The sequence below is a fragment of the Trachinotus anak genome, unplaced genomic scaffold (assembly GCF_046630095.1).
Source record: "Trachinotus anak isolate AG129_WGS33_773 ecotype Australia unplaced genomic scaffold, CSIRO_AGI_Tana_v1 ptg000010l, whole genome shotgun sequence".
Classification (NCBI taxonomy): domain Eukaryota; kingdom Metazoa; phylum Chordata; class Actinopteri; order Carangiformes; family Carangidae; genus Trachinotus; species Trachinotus anak.
In genome coordinates, this window is record NW_027273861.1 from 24,018,380 (window position 1) to 24,035,993 (window position 17,614).

The 17,614-nt window shown below is 39.7% G+C and overlaps 1 protein-coding gene across 1 annotated transcript in view; it reads left to right on the forward strand.

Moving 5' to 3' along the window:
* Positions 1–7,140, forward strand: part of brinp3a.2 (bone morphogenetic protein/retinoic acid inducible neural-specific 3a, tandem duplicate 2) — a 47,302-nt gene extending 40,162 nt beyond the window's left edge. Inside the window, exons 8-9 of the mRNA XM_071486339.1 lie at positions 5,257–5,599; positions 5,832–7,140. Of these exons, the coding sequence (XP_071342440.1) occupies positions 5,257–5,599; positions 5,832–6,602 (1,114 nt within the window). The 3' untranslated portion in view covers positions 6,603–7,140. The remainder of the gene's footprint in view (positions 1–5,256; positions 5,600–5,831) is intronic.
* The last annotated feature ends 10,474 nt before the right edge of the window (positions 7,141–17,614 follow it).

A 17,614-nucleotide genomic window follows, 5' to 3' on the forward strand; every position in this document is an offset into this window, starting at 1 on the left:
ACATTCCTGTATACACCCATTGGAGATGGGGTCACAGCCTGCAGCTCTCTCTGTAGATTAGTCCGGCAATGTAGTAAACAATTGCTGATGTGACATTTCAGTTGTATACCCTGGCAATAAACCTTTAGTCTATGTGTAGGATTTCCTTTAGAGTGTCCTTAATGTGGAATGCATTCATTGAGCTAGGCATCTGTTTTAGCAGACACACATTGTCACTTGCAGATTAGATCACAATAACCTGGCTTTCCTTGGTGCTATAACAGTAAACAAAACACTTGTGGTCCCTGATTCGACAAGTCTCTGGTCCATTAAATCTTTATGAAGCTTCATGAAATTTTCACAAAATCATGAAATCTTAATTCCATCTCATTGGACTTCATCTCCATGAAATCCTCAGAAATCCCTCTGAAAATAGATTCCCTACACTGGCTACAAAGGGGGAAATTCCATTTTTACAAATTACATATAATGCAGTATTATCAAATTTATATATATGATGAAATTTGCCCATTTGTAGCCTAATTATGAATTAATACTGCATAACACGTTCACCCCCATCCTTTCAAGTCTTACATTAGGTTTGTTCTTTAAATTTATGTCATAACCAGTTTCAGACTAGTGTTTAAAGACTGAATTACACAATGAATGTGAAAATGTCTTGAGCTTGTGTTAACCACAGACCTTATATCAGCCATTTAACCTAAAACCCATTCAAAAAAGTCCACAGATTTTGGTAAGAAGGAACCAAAGTGCTAAAATACTAACTAATTTCTGGGTTTTAGGACTCTATCCACTCCTCCATGACTTTTTGGGGTGTTACTGCCTTTACTGCTGAGGACAGTTTTTATTCATTTTCATTTCACCAAGTGATAACTTGTTAATATAAGAAAGAGACTAATAAAAAGAAAGGACATTCCCTTAGTAAAGGTGACAACTCAAGGTAGGACTTACCCAACATGAGAACATCCACTAACATTACAATCTATATCATCTTCACACACTGTGGAAAATACAGTCTTTGTATGTAGCGTACCAGGCTAAGTTATGAGTACAGTCTGAGGACTGGTAGTCTAGAATTTAGCTCCGTTGATTATGAGTCAGGTTACATATTGACAAGACAATGAATGATATAATAAATGAACAGAGCTGATTAATAAAATAATTCAACTGAGATACATTAGTCCATAAATGTGGTTATTATTAATAGTAACATTTTAAAGAAATAAACTTGATCATGCTAGTCTACGAGGTAGTCTATGTAAATTAGTGTTACATGTGAAAACTAACATTTTACTGACATATTTTACTTTGTAGCATTCATCCTTTTAACATTAGGAAAGTTAATTGTGGTCACAAAGAGCAATGGCCAAAACCTGCCACAGTAACCAATGCACAGTAGAAGACAGTGTTAGAAGTTATGTTGCCAGTCAAGTAAAGTGGACACTGACCAGTTTTTTCAGAGGCCCAGCTGTTGTTTCACTTCTTTCAATTGTGTTATGATTGGACCAAGGATTATTTGCTGTTTGTCACTACTTTTTTTGGTCTGTTGACCCTCTGCCAGTCTTACTGTTATCTTCTTACTTTTAAAACCCAATTGCCCAGTGAATTTCTATAGGAAATAATTCACCATTTGTACCTTAAGGTTTTTCTGGTGAATTTGTGTTTTTGGACTGAATGAAATCCACATTTGTATTGGATACCTTCAATGGTATCCTATCCTACAGTAAGTCAAAGGGGCCGATTGCCGAAGGTGATGAATCCAATCACTGTCAGTCACACTGCGTTAAGTTCGACTGAGCCACCACAGTAATGGTGGTTATGGTACAGAGCACAACACATAAATCAGCTGCCAGATGAATCTATACAGTGCACTCTGTTCAATGTCCAGTCCATCTCTCTGTTTCTTTCTTTTCTCTGTCTCAGTTTACCCCCCTCCCTAATCTGTCTCGCTCTCTCCACCACATTGGCAAAACACACATTAATCACTGATCTTTGCAGCTGATATTACCACCCACTTGCCTGGAAAAAGGAGTGTCATCGCCCTCATCTAGGCAGTGTTTATCTATGTTATTACCATTGCATCAACTGTGAAGCTTTGCCTTTGTTTTCACTCTTCATAGAAGTCTTCATACTCAGTGGGAAGAGACTGACAACGGGATGCCTGTCAGTTTGTCTGGGAGAGAAGCGAAATCGCGTGAAAAACCTCTCACTCTCCCTTTACCATCCCGTTCATGGCACTTGAGATAGATGAGAGATATGTGATTCGTTCTGCTTCCTGGGGGCTACTTTTCCTCTGTGCTGACAATTATGAGCGTATAAGACATTGGAAGCAGCAGTCAGCTTGGCTTTTATTAGGCGGGTAATGATAAAACTGCACAGTATACTTTGTGTTGGAACTTTTGCCATTAGGCATAATGATGCACATTGTCATTCAGTGGATGTATTCAGTACTTCTGCTTTAATCAGCTTAGAAAATGCCTTTTCTTATTCATAGGCTTCGCACTAAAAAAAGGTGTCAGATTTTTTTTTTTTTTCACGTACATCAAGGTCTTGAATGCATCTCAGAACGAGTCCTCTCAACTGTGCTTGACTACCAAGAGAGCGCAATTATGATTTGAGTCTAAAAATGTTGAATAGGTTTTTAATTAACTTGTCAAGGCATTCAGTCCAATTTAATCTATACAGCCTCACGCTGTGTTAGTCATTATTTCCTACAAAGGAAAAGAAGGCCAGAAGGTGCGATTATTGCATATCATGACACTAATTTGTCTTTCTTTAGATTATTCATATAGATTTATTTTGCTTCCTTGCTTTAGTATAGATTGGCTGATTGAATGATTTGACAGATTTGTATTAATACCATATATTAATGTACTGTATTGGTGGATCACAGACGCCATCCTAACTGGACCTGGATGTATAACCTATAAATGATTGAGAATCATTAATTTTGACAAAGGCTTCTATTTTATCTGGGGCAGCTTTTCTAGCCTTTACGGCACTGGTCATGTAACACTATTCAGCCAATCTTAGCTTCTCAAGTAAGACCAATGTTCAAGACCTTTCCCTGTGAAAAATCAACAACTTTTGAATTTTAATTGAATACCTCTGGTACAGAGTGTGCGTCCAACTTTGTGGGAACTGTTTAGAGAAGGGCCGTGGGCCAGATTATCCCAGTTTGTCGCTAAGGATGTTCACTGATCTGCGCAGATACCTGACCTCAGCTCCATATAACAATCTTGGGATAAACTAGAGTTGTAATTGCGAGCCAGGCGGGATCATCGAATCGGTCCCAAACTCATTAATGCTCTTGTGGCTGTATGGGAGCAAATCTCTACAGTTAGGTTTCAAAATCTTGTTGAAGGCTTCAGAGGAGTGTGGGCTGTTATAGTAGCAAATTAATGCCTGTGGACTGAGGATGATGTGTTCAAACATCAGATGTAGTGTATAATATTTCAGTGTCCATATTGTTGTAGTGCACATCACTTCAGTCAAAGCTTTCTAATTTAAAGTAGATACTGGTCTTCTGTCAAGGAATCCATTGTTGGTTTAATTTTAAAGTCCACAAGTCCTCACCAAGACAAAGTACCTGGCTTTGACTGTATTTTTGGTTTATTTAAATTTCATTTTTTTCTGCTCCTCGAACACAGAAGTTAGAGGACACTGATTTGCAGCAGTGGTTTGGAAGAATACTTGCAGGGGAGCAGGAAGGCTGTACATAATCACACCAGGGAACTAACAGCACAACTGCAGCCTTGTCTTGGCGACTGCTTTCCCTGCTGACGCTGTCGGAGGTGAAATGCTGTGCCCACAGGTAGCGATTGATGGAAAGAAAGAGCGCTTTCGGTTCATTTCCCATGACCGCTTTTTCCATTAGGGGGGTTATGATATTTAAATCGGTGATTTTCTGAACAGAGACTTGATTCCCAATGCCAAGCACACAATAAGATGGGGATACAGAGGAAGGATGCCCCAAATGTAATCCACCAAACATTTTCAGATTAGCATAAAGTTTACCACAATACACCCTCATCAAAGAAAAAGCTTTTTTTTTTTTTCTAAAAGGAAAGCCAACGGTACTGTGCATTTCCTCTCATCAGCGAGCAAAGAGGATAAGAGGCATAAAGGGATCACAGTCAAGAAAGTGCTACAGACGGGAATCAAACTCCAGCCCACATGGGAGAATTATACGTATGTCTGAGAGTAAGTTACCCTACGGCTGCGGCGCACTTCTAATATTTATGTCACAAACTGATCAAAGACAACTTCCTCTCTCTTTTTCCTGTCTCTCTCTGTCTCTTCCTTTTGAAATACCAATGTTTGTGCCCATATTCTTTGCAAGTGTAACCTACACTCATCAAACATTTAAGGACAACAAAAACATGGGTACTGGAAACACTCTGCAAGAATCTCAAGCAAGGTTGACTCAATAATATGTAGGTATTCCTGCAAACACTTCCGAATAATCCTAAAGATTGTTCGTTGTGGAACAATCTTGGGATCATTATCCTGGTGGAAAAATTTAACTGAAAAAAGGTAGATTGTGAATTTAAAAGTTTTTGCTATAAAAAAATGGCACACACACAGTAATGTATGTAAATCCTAACTGTTAGAAGGGTGGAAAATTTGAGATGCTGAAACAAACTGTGTCCGATAACAGCAATTGCACCATTAAAACACACATTTTCCAGTCAAGCAGGAATAGGTCACATGGATCACTGATTTGGTTAAAAGACATTTAAGAGGTTTAGGTTTAAACTGAGCCAAATCTGAGCTTGAATGAGGAAATTGTGCAGAGCTTCAATGACGATCAATCATCGGTCACATCTTATGACCTTCATTAGTGGATGGCGTTTGCTCACTTGTCATGAAGACAATCCAGTTGTTATCGTGTCACCGAAGTATTTTGGTGAAAAGTGTCTTTTGAACATCTTATGTTATACACAATATTTTACTGTGTATCAAGCCTAAAGTGTGAAATAGAATACTGTTGAGATGCTGTTGAAATAATAGTTATGTAACAGAGGTACCACAGAGACCTGCAAATTACCTAAACCATGCTCACTGGAATCCTCTCGGGCCTGTTTGCATGTTTTACCGTATGTGGATTATGCTTTTTATTTTTAACGAGCAAGCTGTCTGCAGACCCAGACAGGTGCCCTGGACCTCATAAAGCTTCTACCTATTAAACTAGTTCAGCCTATAAGTCCTGTTCAATAACTACCCCTCTCTCTTCTCTTGTTTTCCCTGGTCTAGGCCTCAGTCGTACTGGCTGAGTCATTTCCAGTCTCTCCTGTATTGCTCAGAGAACAACCAGCTTGGTGCATTCTCTGAGGAGCTTCACAGCTGCAGCTGCCGATACGAACACAGCCCCTGTCAGCTGCCTCCGCCCTGCGCTGTTGGGGAAGGCTCGGCCTGTGCTGCATGCGCACAAGACAACCACACCCGCTGTGGGAGCTGCAACCTGGGCTTTGCCCTGACACAAGGGGCCTGCAGGCCCATGGTGGCAGACTCTACTGAGAACTATCTGGGATTCGAGACGGACCTCCAGGATTTGGAACTGGGCTACCTACTACAGAGAGCTGACCGTAGGCTAGAGGTATTTTTCTTTTAGCCTTTGTTTAATCATGTCAGGCTGACTGAGAGCAGAGCTGTCTTTTACAGCTGTAGCCTGGGGAGAATACATTTACTCACGGGAGAGACTCAGCATTACAAAGCCCTGCCCTTCTGGCTACTGAGGAACTTTATAGTTTCTCCGTGTATTTGTTGTTCTATGTTTTAGATGTGTAGACGTGTGCTGTGTACCAATGCTGTCTGTGTTTTTCTGTTAGGTCCATGCCATCTTCATCAGCAATGACATGCGACTCAACAGCTGGTTTGACCCATCGTGGAGAAAGAGGATGTTGCTAACGCTGAAGAGCAACAAGTACAAGTCAAACATGGTCCACATGCTGCTGGGAATATCCCTCCAGATCTGCCTTACAAAGAACAGCACCCTGGAGCCTGTCCTTACGCTCTATATCAACCCCTTTGGAGGGAGCCATTCAGAGAGCTGGTACATCCCTGTCAATGAGAATGGTTTTCCAGACTGGCAGGCCACCAAGCTGGACCTTCCCTTCGAGTGCTATAACTGGACACTGACATTGGGCAACAAATGGAAGACATTCTTTGAAACCATTCATATCTACCTTCGGAGCAGGATAAAGACTCATGATGGATTGAATGACAGTGTTTATTACGAGCCTTTAGAAGTGACAGATCCTGCCCGGAACCTGGGCTACATGAAGATCAACAGCATCCAGGTGTTTGGGTACAGCATGCACTTCGACCCAGAGGCGATCCGCGACTTGATCCTGCAGCTGGACTACCCGTACACTCAAGGTTCCCAGGACACAGCCATGCTTCAACTCCTGGAGATACGAGACAGAGTGAACCGGCTCTCCCCTCCGGGTCAACAGAGGTTGGACCTATTTGCCTGTCTCCTCCGGCATCGACTCAAACTGACTGCCAGTGAGGTGGTTCGCATTCATGCCTCCTTACAGGCCTTCAGCTCCCGTCTGCCCAATTCAATGGATTACGAGACCACCAAGCTGTGCAGTTAACAGCTACTTGAAGGGAGATCTGGCCTGTAGACGCCCTCAAGGACAGGAGACATGTGCCCATAGTGGCTTAAAGTTGTGCTCTGTCTCTTTGGATAACCAAACTGTTTGGTTGATCAGGAGAGGACCAGCTCTGGACAGCTGAAGAATGTACTCATCTGGTTGTTTTGGTTTCTGTTTTGTGGCAACTAACTTCAGTGCTAAATTATAAAAAAAACATGAGGTGGATCTGCAAGAAAATGCACAACGGTTGTTTCCCAAGAACAAACTCTTTAACAAAAGAATTCTCCAGTAGAAATTCAGATAACGCTACATAAAGTTGAACCATCCTGTTTCAATATGATTCTGCTCATTTATACTGTAAGTACCAATGCCAGAATCAATGGACATTTTATGGTCAAACTGGTACAGTCTGTTTGTTTGTAATTTTTATATGTTCCTTTGCTTCAGTGACAGTGCACTTTCCATGAAGACCAGAATACAGTGGTGTCAGTAAAGATTTTGTAGATAAATTGATATTAAAACATCATGTTATAACACATTCCAGCTGTTAGGGTTATTATTTTGATGATACTTTTAACCAGCTTTCCTCTTGTTTTAAAACCCCCTTGAAAAGTTTCGACAAATTAGAGTCAGGGTAAATCAACTGAATCTAAGTGATTATAACAGTCACGCAGTTAATTGTTTTTCTGCAATTACCTCCATATGTCTCAACATTTTCTGATCACTTCTGTTTACAGAAGTTCACCCGGGGAGTTTTCTTACAAGCACAAACAACCCGAAACCCAAAGAGAAGAGGAACATGTTGCACATCTGGTTACATGAGTTCTCACACCAGCAGCTTAAACAAACAAATAAGTTTTTTTCAAACATCAATCTGTAAACTGCCACTTGTATAAAAAGTAAGACCATGATGGAGGCGATTAGAGGCCTCTATTTTACTCCAGATTTAATAGATTTAACAATATAAATGCAAACCTATTTGTTGTCCCCCTCTCTAAGAACAAACAAGTTAAACAGTGAAATCCAATCAGGCAAGCTAGTGTGAAATTGAAACAATGCTCTGTTTGTATAGTAGAAAAAAAAAAGTGTATTATTCACAATTTTAATTGCTTTCAGCTTTACACACATACACTGTAAAGTCATCAAGTTAATTTCCTGCATAGAGAGCGCTTTCCACGACTGGGGTATTGATATATGGTTTTACTGCAAGAGTTGTAGGAAATAGGTCTGTCTGCTGCTTTCTGCCTCTGTCTCTCAGTTTTTCTCTCTCTGAAATGTGTTGGAAGTAACTAGATGTGTTTTAGCCCATTCTTTCCAGGCCTTTGTTTGATGTAACAGAAACAGTGCACTGCATTTCAACTATTGCAGCTGGCTACAGCAGCTGTGTATAGGCATGTGTCTCACTCACACTCACACACATAGACTATGTTAACTGTGACCTAAAGCCTTTGTCAACACTTTCAGCACTCTCGCTTATCACATCCACCAACAGATATGCTCGTGAATCGGGCTGTGAGGTCTTGAGTGCACAGCAGTGTTGTGGCTGAACAGTTTCAGCATAGACACTGACAGTGGACAGCCTCTGCTGCTATTGTGGTGCTGACGCACTGCTTCCGCTGCGTGGCCAGTTTAGACAAGGTGATGGCAGAAATACCAATTAAGCTCAGGCAGCACACAGCACTTTCTGTCCATCTCGAGTGTGCAGCAGCTCAACAAACTATGGTTAAACGGTGCTTCTAAGGCAGTTTGTGTGCATGTATCAGTGATGCTGAGGTACTCCAAAGAAGACAAAGCAAACAAGACCTTTATTTTTATCGTCACACGCCATCTTGTATGGATATTGTGTTGTTTTTGTTTCTCTAATATTTAATGATCACAATCTTTTCCTAAACCTCAGCCAATTGTTTTAGTTGTGCAACCCAAATGACTCTGTGGAATACCATAACTACCAGATCTACCAGTTTGCTTGCAATGCCCCAAAGCCTTCACCATACTGTAGCTGCTGTGCACTCATATTTCAGGATAATCAATGACAGAGGTGCATAAATCCTCAGAACAATCCCACAGTGCAGTGCACAGGCACGTCATCATCCAATCTTGTCCATTCAATAAGAATTTCCCATTTTTATCAGATATATCAGAACGGTTAGCGTAGTTAGCATCTCTTATTAGTGTATGTCGTTTGTTAGCTTGTAACTTGCAATGGCTGACACAGTGTTAGTGGTTGTGCTAATGCAAACTCTCGCTCTGTGTACTGACAAGGTTTCTTGTTTATTTTTCCAGCCCACCATCCCCACAAGTTGATAGGATTGGTTCCTTAGGTTATGGAATCCCTGGCTGTCTGAATCTGGTTTTATGAGACTGTCATTGGTTCACTACAATTATAAGGTGGTAATACGCAGTCATGGCGTTGACTGTGTTAACAAAGTTTGATTGATTTTCATATACTAATGTCTCTAGATTGCTTTTTTTTTTTTTTTTTAGATATTTAAATTTATTTTGTAACTTTATTTGATATGAAAAAACAAACCACTAATCACTTGGTCACTAGGTCACCCATGTCTCCAGATTAATAGTGATTATTGCTATTAAACAAATACACACATATATTGACTTTTAGTTCAGTGACTGATCAAACTCTGTTGTGTTTTTGTACTTTAGGTGGAAAGATTCTTTCTGTATTATTGATGTCAGGTACGAGATGGCGCCTCTAATGTGTTAACATACACGCGCCTTAGTGACACTGCAGACCAAAGGTCAAGTCAACCACCTGTGAAGGTTAACAGTCATCCCCTCAATTTGTCTGCCCCTCTTGTCGACTCCAACTCGCATCAAAAGCGACACTGAATGAGGGCCGCACATGGATGAGTAGTGTCCGATGAGATATGGGAGTGGTGGAATGTGTTATCAAATGTCAGCATGTCTTTTCCTAGATACAGTCATGTCAATTACGTGGAGGAAATGAGTGCTTCACCGCAGCATGAAAAGAGCAGCTCTGACACAGTGGGAGACAGCAGCTCTGGTTGTGTTTGTGAGTTTATGGTGACCATGCTTCAACTTTGAGGTCACTAAATTCCTGATAATGGTCTTTCACAGATGGCAAAACCTTAAGTAGTCAAACCCTTATATAACCCACTGCACAGATGAGAAAGGGATCACAAAACAGGAAACTGCAGGGGCAGACACTAATACATTTTACTCTCCTTCACCAAAAATACCTTAAATACCTTCAGACTGAGTAATTAGAGATATGGATGGTTTTTCAAAGTAAAATGGAGATGGAGGACTGAAAAATAATTCTCCCCTTCTATAGCACGTGTTTCTTCTCCAGCAAAATAAAAAAGATCCCAAGGTAATATACCTATAATTATGATGTTTAACAGCACTCTGCTCATTGTGCAATTACCAGACCAGTTTCAAAAAACCTGTCCTGCAGAGGCAGCTAGTCATAATTCATTCCTGTTAGCTTGTAAATAGCTCAGGTTTTTATTCCGCCAGTGACTCTAGAGCTGCCTCCCATATGGCAGATGGAGTGGGTGAGTTTTGATTAGAGAAGCTCTGACCTTTTAGTAGTCTGTCAGTCAAAGGTATGACAGGCAGGAAAAGCCCATTTGATTTACTGTAAATCTGCTTGATTAAATTCTCTGTGTGTGATTTAGTGACTGTGATTTCCCTTACTTGGTTTTTTGTTCTGCTTTGACTGAACCTGAAGGAGAATTGTACCAAAAGGCAGAATATTCATTCATACTGATGATGATCTCAGACAGCTTATATCAGGAAAATGAACAGTTCTCATTCAAAGCTAAAAAGCATACAGTCAAACTAGTTCATTTATACAACATTTTCTACAGCTGGCTCCAATAAAAATGGAGAAGAAGTGAAAAAAAAGATGTCTTCAAAGCATTGTTACCTTGTTCATACATAATTCGGTCAAAGTCAGAGAGACCCTCTCTTCTCAAAGGTCTGCTATGTGGGGCTTTTTTCATTTCTTATTTTAAAAAATGACAGACTGAAACCCAGACAGAGATCTGAGAACTGGATTGATTCGACCTTGGTTAGAGACACAGAAACATTCTGCATGTGCCAGTGCTGTCTTAGTTTTATTTATTTTTCTTTTCCTTTTTTTGACAAAAAAAAAAAAAAAAAACACCTGAGGAATACTCATTACTAGAGAAAAAAAGTTGTGGATTAGTTTTCAAGAAACTGGTTTGGACTTTACGAATCTTCATATGTACTGAAGTGGTAATAAGTGGATTTTGTTATTGTCTTGATGTCATTTATCATAAAATTTAGGTCTGAATCCATGATGAGACTGGGTTTCACTTTTCATCTTAACAAAGAGCTAAGATGACTAATTTACATGTTTGTATCACTAGCACAAAAATCACTTATTTAGTTTTTATCATCAAATAAGAAACATCTTTCCTAAATAAAGTGACTACAGGTAGGTCTATGCATGTCCAGTGCGATTCCAGGGGAACCATACTGTGTTTCTCAATATTTTGCACATCCAGTCACTGCTTTTATTTTTGTTTCTCTCAGTGAAACTCCAGGGCTGCACGCTGTATTGATTCAGAGTACATATGAAGATTGCATGAGTATGAAGGAAGTAATTTGGTAATATGAAGTGGATATGTAAATGTGAAAGGCTTATTTAAAATGCCATCTTAAAACAGGAAACAAATGCTGTTCAAAATGTGCATAGACTGCCAGCCTGTGCTATTTGTCTCGTGCATGCGATGTCTAGCTGAGTCAGGTTGCTTTCTGCTCTCACATCTGCCACTTTGTTTCCTGCATTAATTCCTGCTCACATTTACACAATTATGGCTGCTCACACTTATTATGACAACTGGAGGAGGCCGTTTATCCCTGAGTGGAGATTAGCAGTGGAGATCAGAAAATCAACCAACATATTTGTACACAATGACAAAGCCCTCAGTCCTGACCAATACCCATTCCAGAAAAATTCTACTTGTCCAGATCAATACCTCTTGCATTGTATTTTCGCATGGAAAAGTGTAGGGCTTCAGGTCCCGAATAGACCAAACTTTTCCTCCCCGGGGACCCAACAGTGGAACGAAACAGAGAACAGGAGGAGGAGGCAAAAGGTAACTGTCGCCCGCCAATAAATCAATATGCTGCTTTATTACTTCAGAGAACAAAAGGCTCTGCACTGAGATCGATTGCACCGCCGTGGAGCCTCCAATAAGAAAAAAAAATATATAAATAAGGTTCTCCTGGCATTTGGCTGCTCTGTCCCCTCGGCAGGGGGGGGGCGGAGGGATCAGCATCAATTTATTACAGATGTGATGGTTTCCGCCTGATGTGTTTTTGTATAAGCACAAATCAATCCTGAGTTTATTAGCCACTATGATGCATTATAAAATGACATTATTCAGGGTGCCAGATGAATGCCATTTATTAGGAAGGAAGGTTGCATCAACTGTGGATGTGCCAAGACTAAAAGTGAGACTGTGAAAGACGTGTTGGAAGAATAGTGTGTCGGTGGAACTTCGTTTTATTCGATTAATTGATTGATTACTGGGGTATTTTTCAAAATTTAGTACAAGATATATTGCAATTATGGTATAGATAGATAGATAGATAGATAGATAGATAGATAGATACGTTATGAAGTTGCAAATCATAACACATCTTTTGTTATATTCTGACTATTTTATCATATCATATTTCACCTAGCCTGCTTCTTCAAACAGGGCAGATATGTCAGAGGAGATTAACATATATATGACTATACAAGTTGTAGTTTGTAATTTCATTTGTTTTTTTTTTATTATATTGAACTATCTATGATTTTAAGTCAATTAAAATCTTTATGAACCACTAGATAAACCTACTTATGAATACTGCAAACATGGTAAAACAGGGCAGTGCAACAAAACTGATTTGCAGATAACTTAATGACGACTATTCAAGTAGGCTACTGATTAAAAATCAGAGGTAAAAACAGGGCTCCCACACCTTCTTAAACATCAACTTCAAGGACTTTTCAAGGACCGTCTAAACCCAACTCCTTCAAATTCAAGGACCCATCTAGTTTGAGACACGGATTGAGGTTAATTACTATTACACTAAGAATTTTACTAACAAGTAAACTAACAAGTTTAACACAAGACCACAGACAAGAATTTAAAAGAGAGAGAGGCTTGAGTGTTGTGAACACTTCTCAACTGTGATGTGTTACACTGACAGCAGACTATATGGTCTCACACCCTCTCTAACAAAACTATATAGGCTGGGTGATAGACACAGATACTTATTTAAGAGATGGTTAGGGTTGTCTGCATGCATGACTGTAGCACATAACTTATTTGCTAATGTTATGTGGGGGAAAAAAAAAATAATAATAATAATAATAATAATATATAAATATAATATAATATATATATGAGAGAGAGAAAGAGAGAGAGAGAGAGAGAGAAAGAAAGAGAGAGAGAGATTGAAATTATCTTTGCACAAAATACATAAATTCAAGCACTTTCAATAACCCATGTCAATTTGAGTCTATTTTAAAAAAACTTTCAAGGCCCTCCTTTTGTCTCTTTTCAAAATAGCTCCTAATTCTCTTCAGCTCTGTTTATTCTTTTTTTTTTTTCTAAAGTGAGCAGAGCATGCGTATAATAAGGTGTCCTTGTAAGTCAAGCCACACAGAGTGGAGGAAACAGCATGAAATCATCAGCATGGAGGATGAGCGACCGACTTGGACTCTGCCTCTGCTTTCATCGTTGAATTTCATTATGCTATTCTCTCAAACATCACACATGCAACACTGAAGGAATAACACTGTTCACACACTCCAACATAACACAAATGTACCATGCTTCAGTTGAAATGTTGCTCACAAGGCATCAAAAGTACATTGTGGGTTCATTTTAGAGCATTACTGTAATTGTCAGATAACTACTGCATATGTTACTGACAGTGCTATGTTCAGGGCCCACTGGGTTTAGCACTGCTGGGCAGCTGCGCGCTTATTGAACTCAATGCTACATTCGTAATGTATAACACAGGGTTTGCATGTGGTATATTATGTGCAATGCGTCATGATCTGTAATACTGCACAGCGCGCTAATATTAGCCTTGCTTATATAGTAACGCTCATGCAGTGCCTCTGAATGCTTTGAGAAATTATAAGGTTGCACACAATACAGATAGTCCGCATCTGCTACAAAGACGGAGAGTCAAGAGATCTGATTAGACTGGATGAACCCTGTCAGATAGAGGAGTAAGTGGAACACCAGGACATTTGCACTGAGTCCCCAGAGTCCAAATGGCAGTGGATACAGAAAATAAAACAATGAGGAAGAATGAGGGAGTTAAAAAGAGGAGATTCTTTTTTTTTCCCACCGTGTTCGTCCTCATAAATTATAAATTGCATTCAGTACTCTGGAATAGACTACAGCAGCTTGTCTGTGTTTGTTTTCACCGCTGTTCATCAACGCTAGTGATGGTCAGTGATCAGGCTTTAATATTAATGCACAGACCAAACATGCACTTAGTGATGAGACGAGAGACACGTGACAGGACAAGCAAGAATGCAATCTGGCCTAATGGGATAACTGGATGTGATGTCATTCCTACCTGGTCGGAGAGAGAGGCGCGGCTAGACAGCAACAAAAAAAAAAAAAAAAAAAACACAAAAAAAACAACAACCCAATCAGCCTTGTCCACTGAGAGCCATTTTATGCTGCAACATCAATTACAATAGAATTGCTTTAGGGATCCTCTGGCCAGGCTTTCCAATGCATCACTTATTAGACAATCCTTTGCTGTGACATGTACTCATCAGAGGACTGAGGCACCGGTGCTAGGCAAGGTCATTTATGAATTGTTTGGATTTGTGTCACATTTCTACAAATACACCACTCAACAGTCAATGTCTGAGTCTGTCTGTGTGTTAGGGGAGTGGAGTGTGAAGTCAACACTATTTCTTCTCTGGATAACTGATAACATGCAGTGCTGTGATGCCTGAATACAGCACAACTTACATACTTAATGCTCATCAAACTTCAGACTTACCCATAGGTAATGGCAATCCTGCCTAAATGTGGTAATTTATATGATTATATGATATTTCATGAAGGTGGATAGGAATACTATATACTGTGCATAGAAGTGGAAATCAGCTGTGAATAGACTTTGATGAGATTGAAATGGCTATTAATTTTTGAAAGTATTTATAGATATGTATCCTAACACAGTTTGTTCCTGATGTCACAGCTGTTACTGTATGATGGCGGTTATTTTTCTTGCTATGTTAATGATGGGAGCTCACATGCTTTACTAAAGCAAAAGCAGAAATACTAGGGCTTGATTAATGAGCTAGTGGGCCCCAAGGCAAAAGAGAGCCCCATCCCTGCTTACTGATATGAGCAATACGACAGTGTGAGAGGTCTGTGAATAGCTAATTCAGGAATGTTTCTTGTTACTTGTTTTCATTGTTGCAATATTGAATTTCAGTGCTAAATACTGTTGTTTAATATGTGATAATTCATAGTTGTGATTTCAATCATATCACATGGTCTTCCTCGGCAGGAAGAGATCATTGTCATGAGCTTTTAATGAATCTCACCCATGTTGGCCCTGAAAGTTGAGATTTAAATTTTATCATGACCTCGAGAACAGCAGCAGTCAAAACATCTCACCGCAAACTATCATTTCTTGTAAATAAGGTGATCGTTTGTTTTCCATGTAAAATGTTAATTCGTAAAAAGTTACAAGTGAATATTAATGTCAGACAAATGTAGTGAATTAAAAACCACACTATGGAAGAAACCTTTGCTCCAAAACTTTCCTCTGAAAGTATATATAGGCACAAAATGGAAACACTTGATTCAAGTACTGTTCCTCAACATTTTAAGTGTTTTCTTCAAGTTTCTTTTTCAGATTTACACTTCCTGCCACTGTATGTTTCCCACTCCTGTGATTGTTGACCCTGCCCCTAATGTGTTGCACCTGTGTCCAATTGTCTTTCCTTCTTCTAGTCTATTTAGTCTGCGTGTTCCCTGTCGTCTGTGCCAGTCTTCGTTCTCCGGGACAAGCAGTCCAGCACTCTCTTCGTGTTAGCCTCTAGTGTGTGTATGACCAGTGACTTCAAAGCATCAAAGTTAAAATATACCGGCTTTTCATGCGAAGCATTTGTGTATGCCTGTGAATAAGCAGAGATACTAATTATTTAAATGATAGGATAGAAAAGAGGTAGTTTTATCGCTTCAGAGCCAAACAGAGTTTAACATCCTTGAGAATGATTTTTCAAGAATAGCTAAGTTCAAGAAAAAGCCATACTTGTGGAAAAAGCAATGCTTGTGTGTTTGTTGAAAAAGCCTCCATTCCAGTGACACATACACTCCAAATCAAATCCCAAGCAGCATCGAGTGTCGGGAAATGATCATTAGGAGCCTCAGTGGCACTTGAGACACTGCTGTTGACGCGTGCAGGATGTTGCTCCTCGCAACCTTGTGGTGATATGCGTCAGCAGTCAGAGGGAGAGGATGCGCACCAAACAGCCGGGATAATTAAGGTTGAACCAACAAACATAATCAACGCCCAATCAGTGCTCTATTGTGGCAAATCACTCTGCCTGAAGAAGCCCGTTTTAATTTTCTGTGTCCACGTAAAGTGGATGGGGTGAGAAAATGAGTTGCCTTCACTGGAAAGAACATCTTGCACTAGAGAAACCTCACGGACTACATGACTATATGTAAGTTTTGATAGCTGTGTCCATGTTCCATATAACATTCCATTCTAAGCAGGTATTGTGTATGTATTGTGTTCACACCAGAAATGTGACATAATTAAGTACACACCACCTGTTGCCCCATTTGTGACACCACACATGGTCATGTTACTACAACCACCTGTTATGATGTGACCCAAGTTCAACAACTACACAACCTTAAGGGGTGGGGTGGAGGGGAGCTCTGGTGAAAGCTAGTGAGTGGATTTTATTTTATTTTTACTGTTATAGGTCAGAACAAATTTTCTCAGTTAACATTGTGCGTAATTACTGAGCATATTTCAGAGTGTGCATAATGCTGTGGGACAACAATGTCTATCAACAGTACAAAGGAGTTGGAGGAGGTATTAATAGATGTGAAAAGGTAAACTGTGGTAAATTCTGGATTGTGGGGAAACAGATTGATAAAGATCTTGGACGACGAGGACAACGACAACGACGTTGTTAGCAGTGTAATTCCAAAATCATAGTTTGAGTTACATCTATTTGTGCACATGTTGGATTATCATCAAGTACAAAATGCAACTGCAAACCACCTCCTGCTCCCATGATCCAGCTTATATAAATGTGAAACACATCAAAGGGACTAAAAGTGAAACTAACTTGAAACACATTGCTGTTGTGAGTCTGTAGGTCACCTCGACAATATTCTAAGCAAAAATGGATAATCCGGTGAAGCTGAACCCTCACTGCCCAAGACTCCACTTGGCTGCCAAAAGGAGTGTTAAATTACCTGACAGCCTTCTATATATCATCTCATAGACTGCGCTGTCCCCTCCCAACCCTGCACTGATGGAAAAAAAAAAAGGCCAGTCCAGCTAAGAGAAAAATACAGACCCATAGGTTAGACAACACATTTATCTCAGATGTCAGAATGAATCCACAGCAGAATTAAACCACAAACATTTTGATGCAACGAAGTGAGTTTCCTCCTACTCCTAATCTTTATTTATATTTTTTTGCCTTAATTACTTTTTTCTCTCTCTCTTGCAGGGGCATGAAATTCAGTAAAATAACGATGAGGCGGGGAGGCCTCGTCTTTAATTAAGGAATGCTATCATTGTAATCATTTTTATTCATAAATAAGAGTTAAAAGCTGTAAAAGATGCTTTAGAGAGAGGGATATATTATTGATTGAAGGGAGAGATTAGAAATTAATGACCCATGTGTCCCAGATTGAATAATCAATTTCAATTAATATCAATTTCACAGTGCAGCTGCTCGGTAGCAGATCCTCAGATCGGCTTTGGTGCCG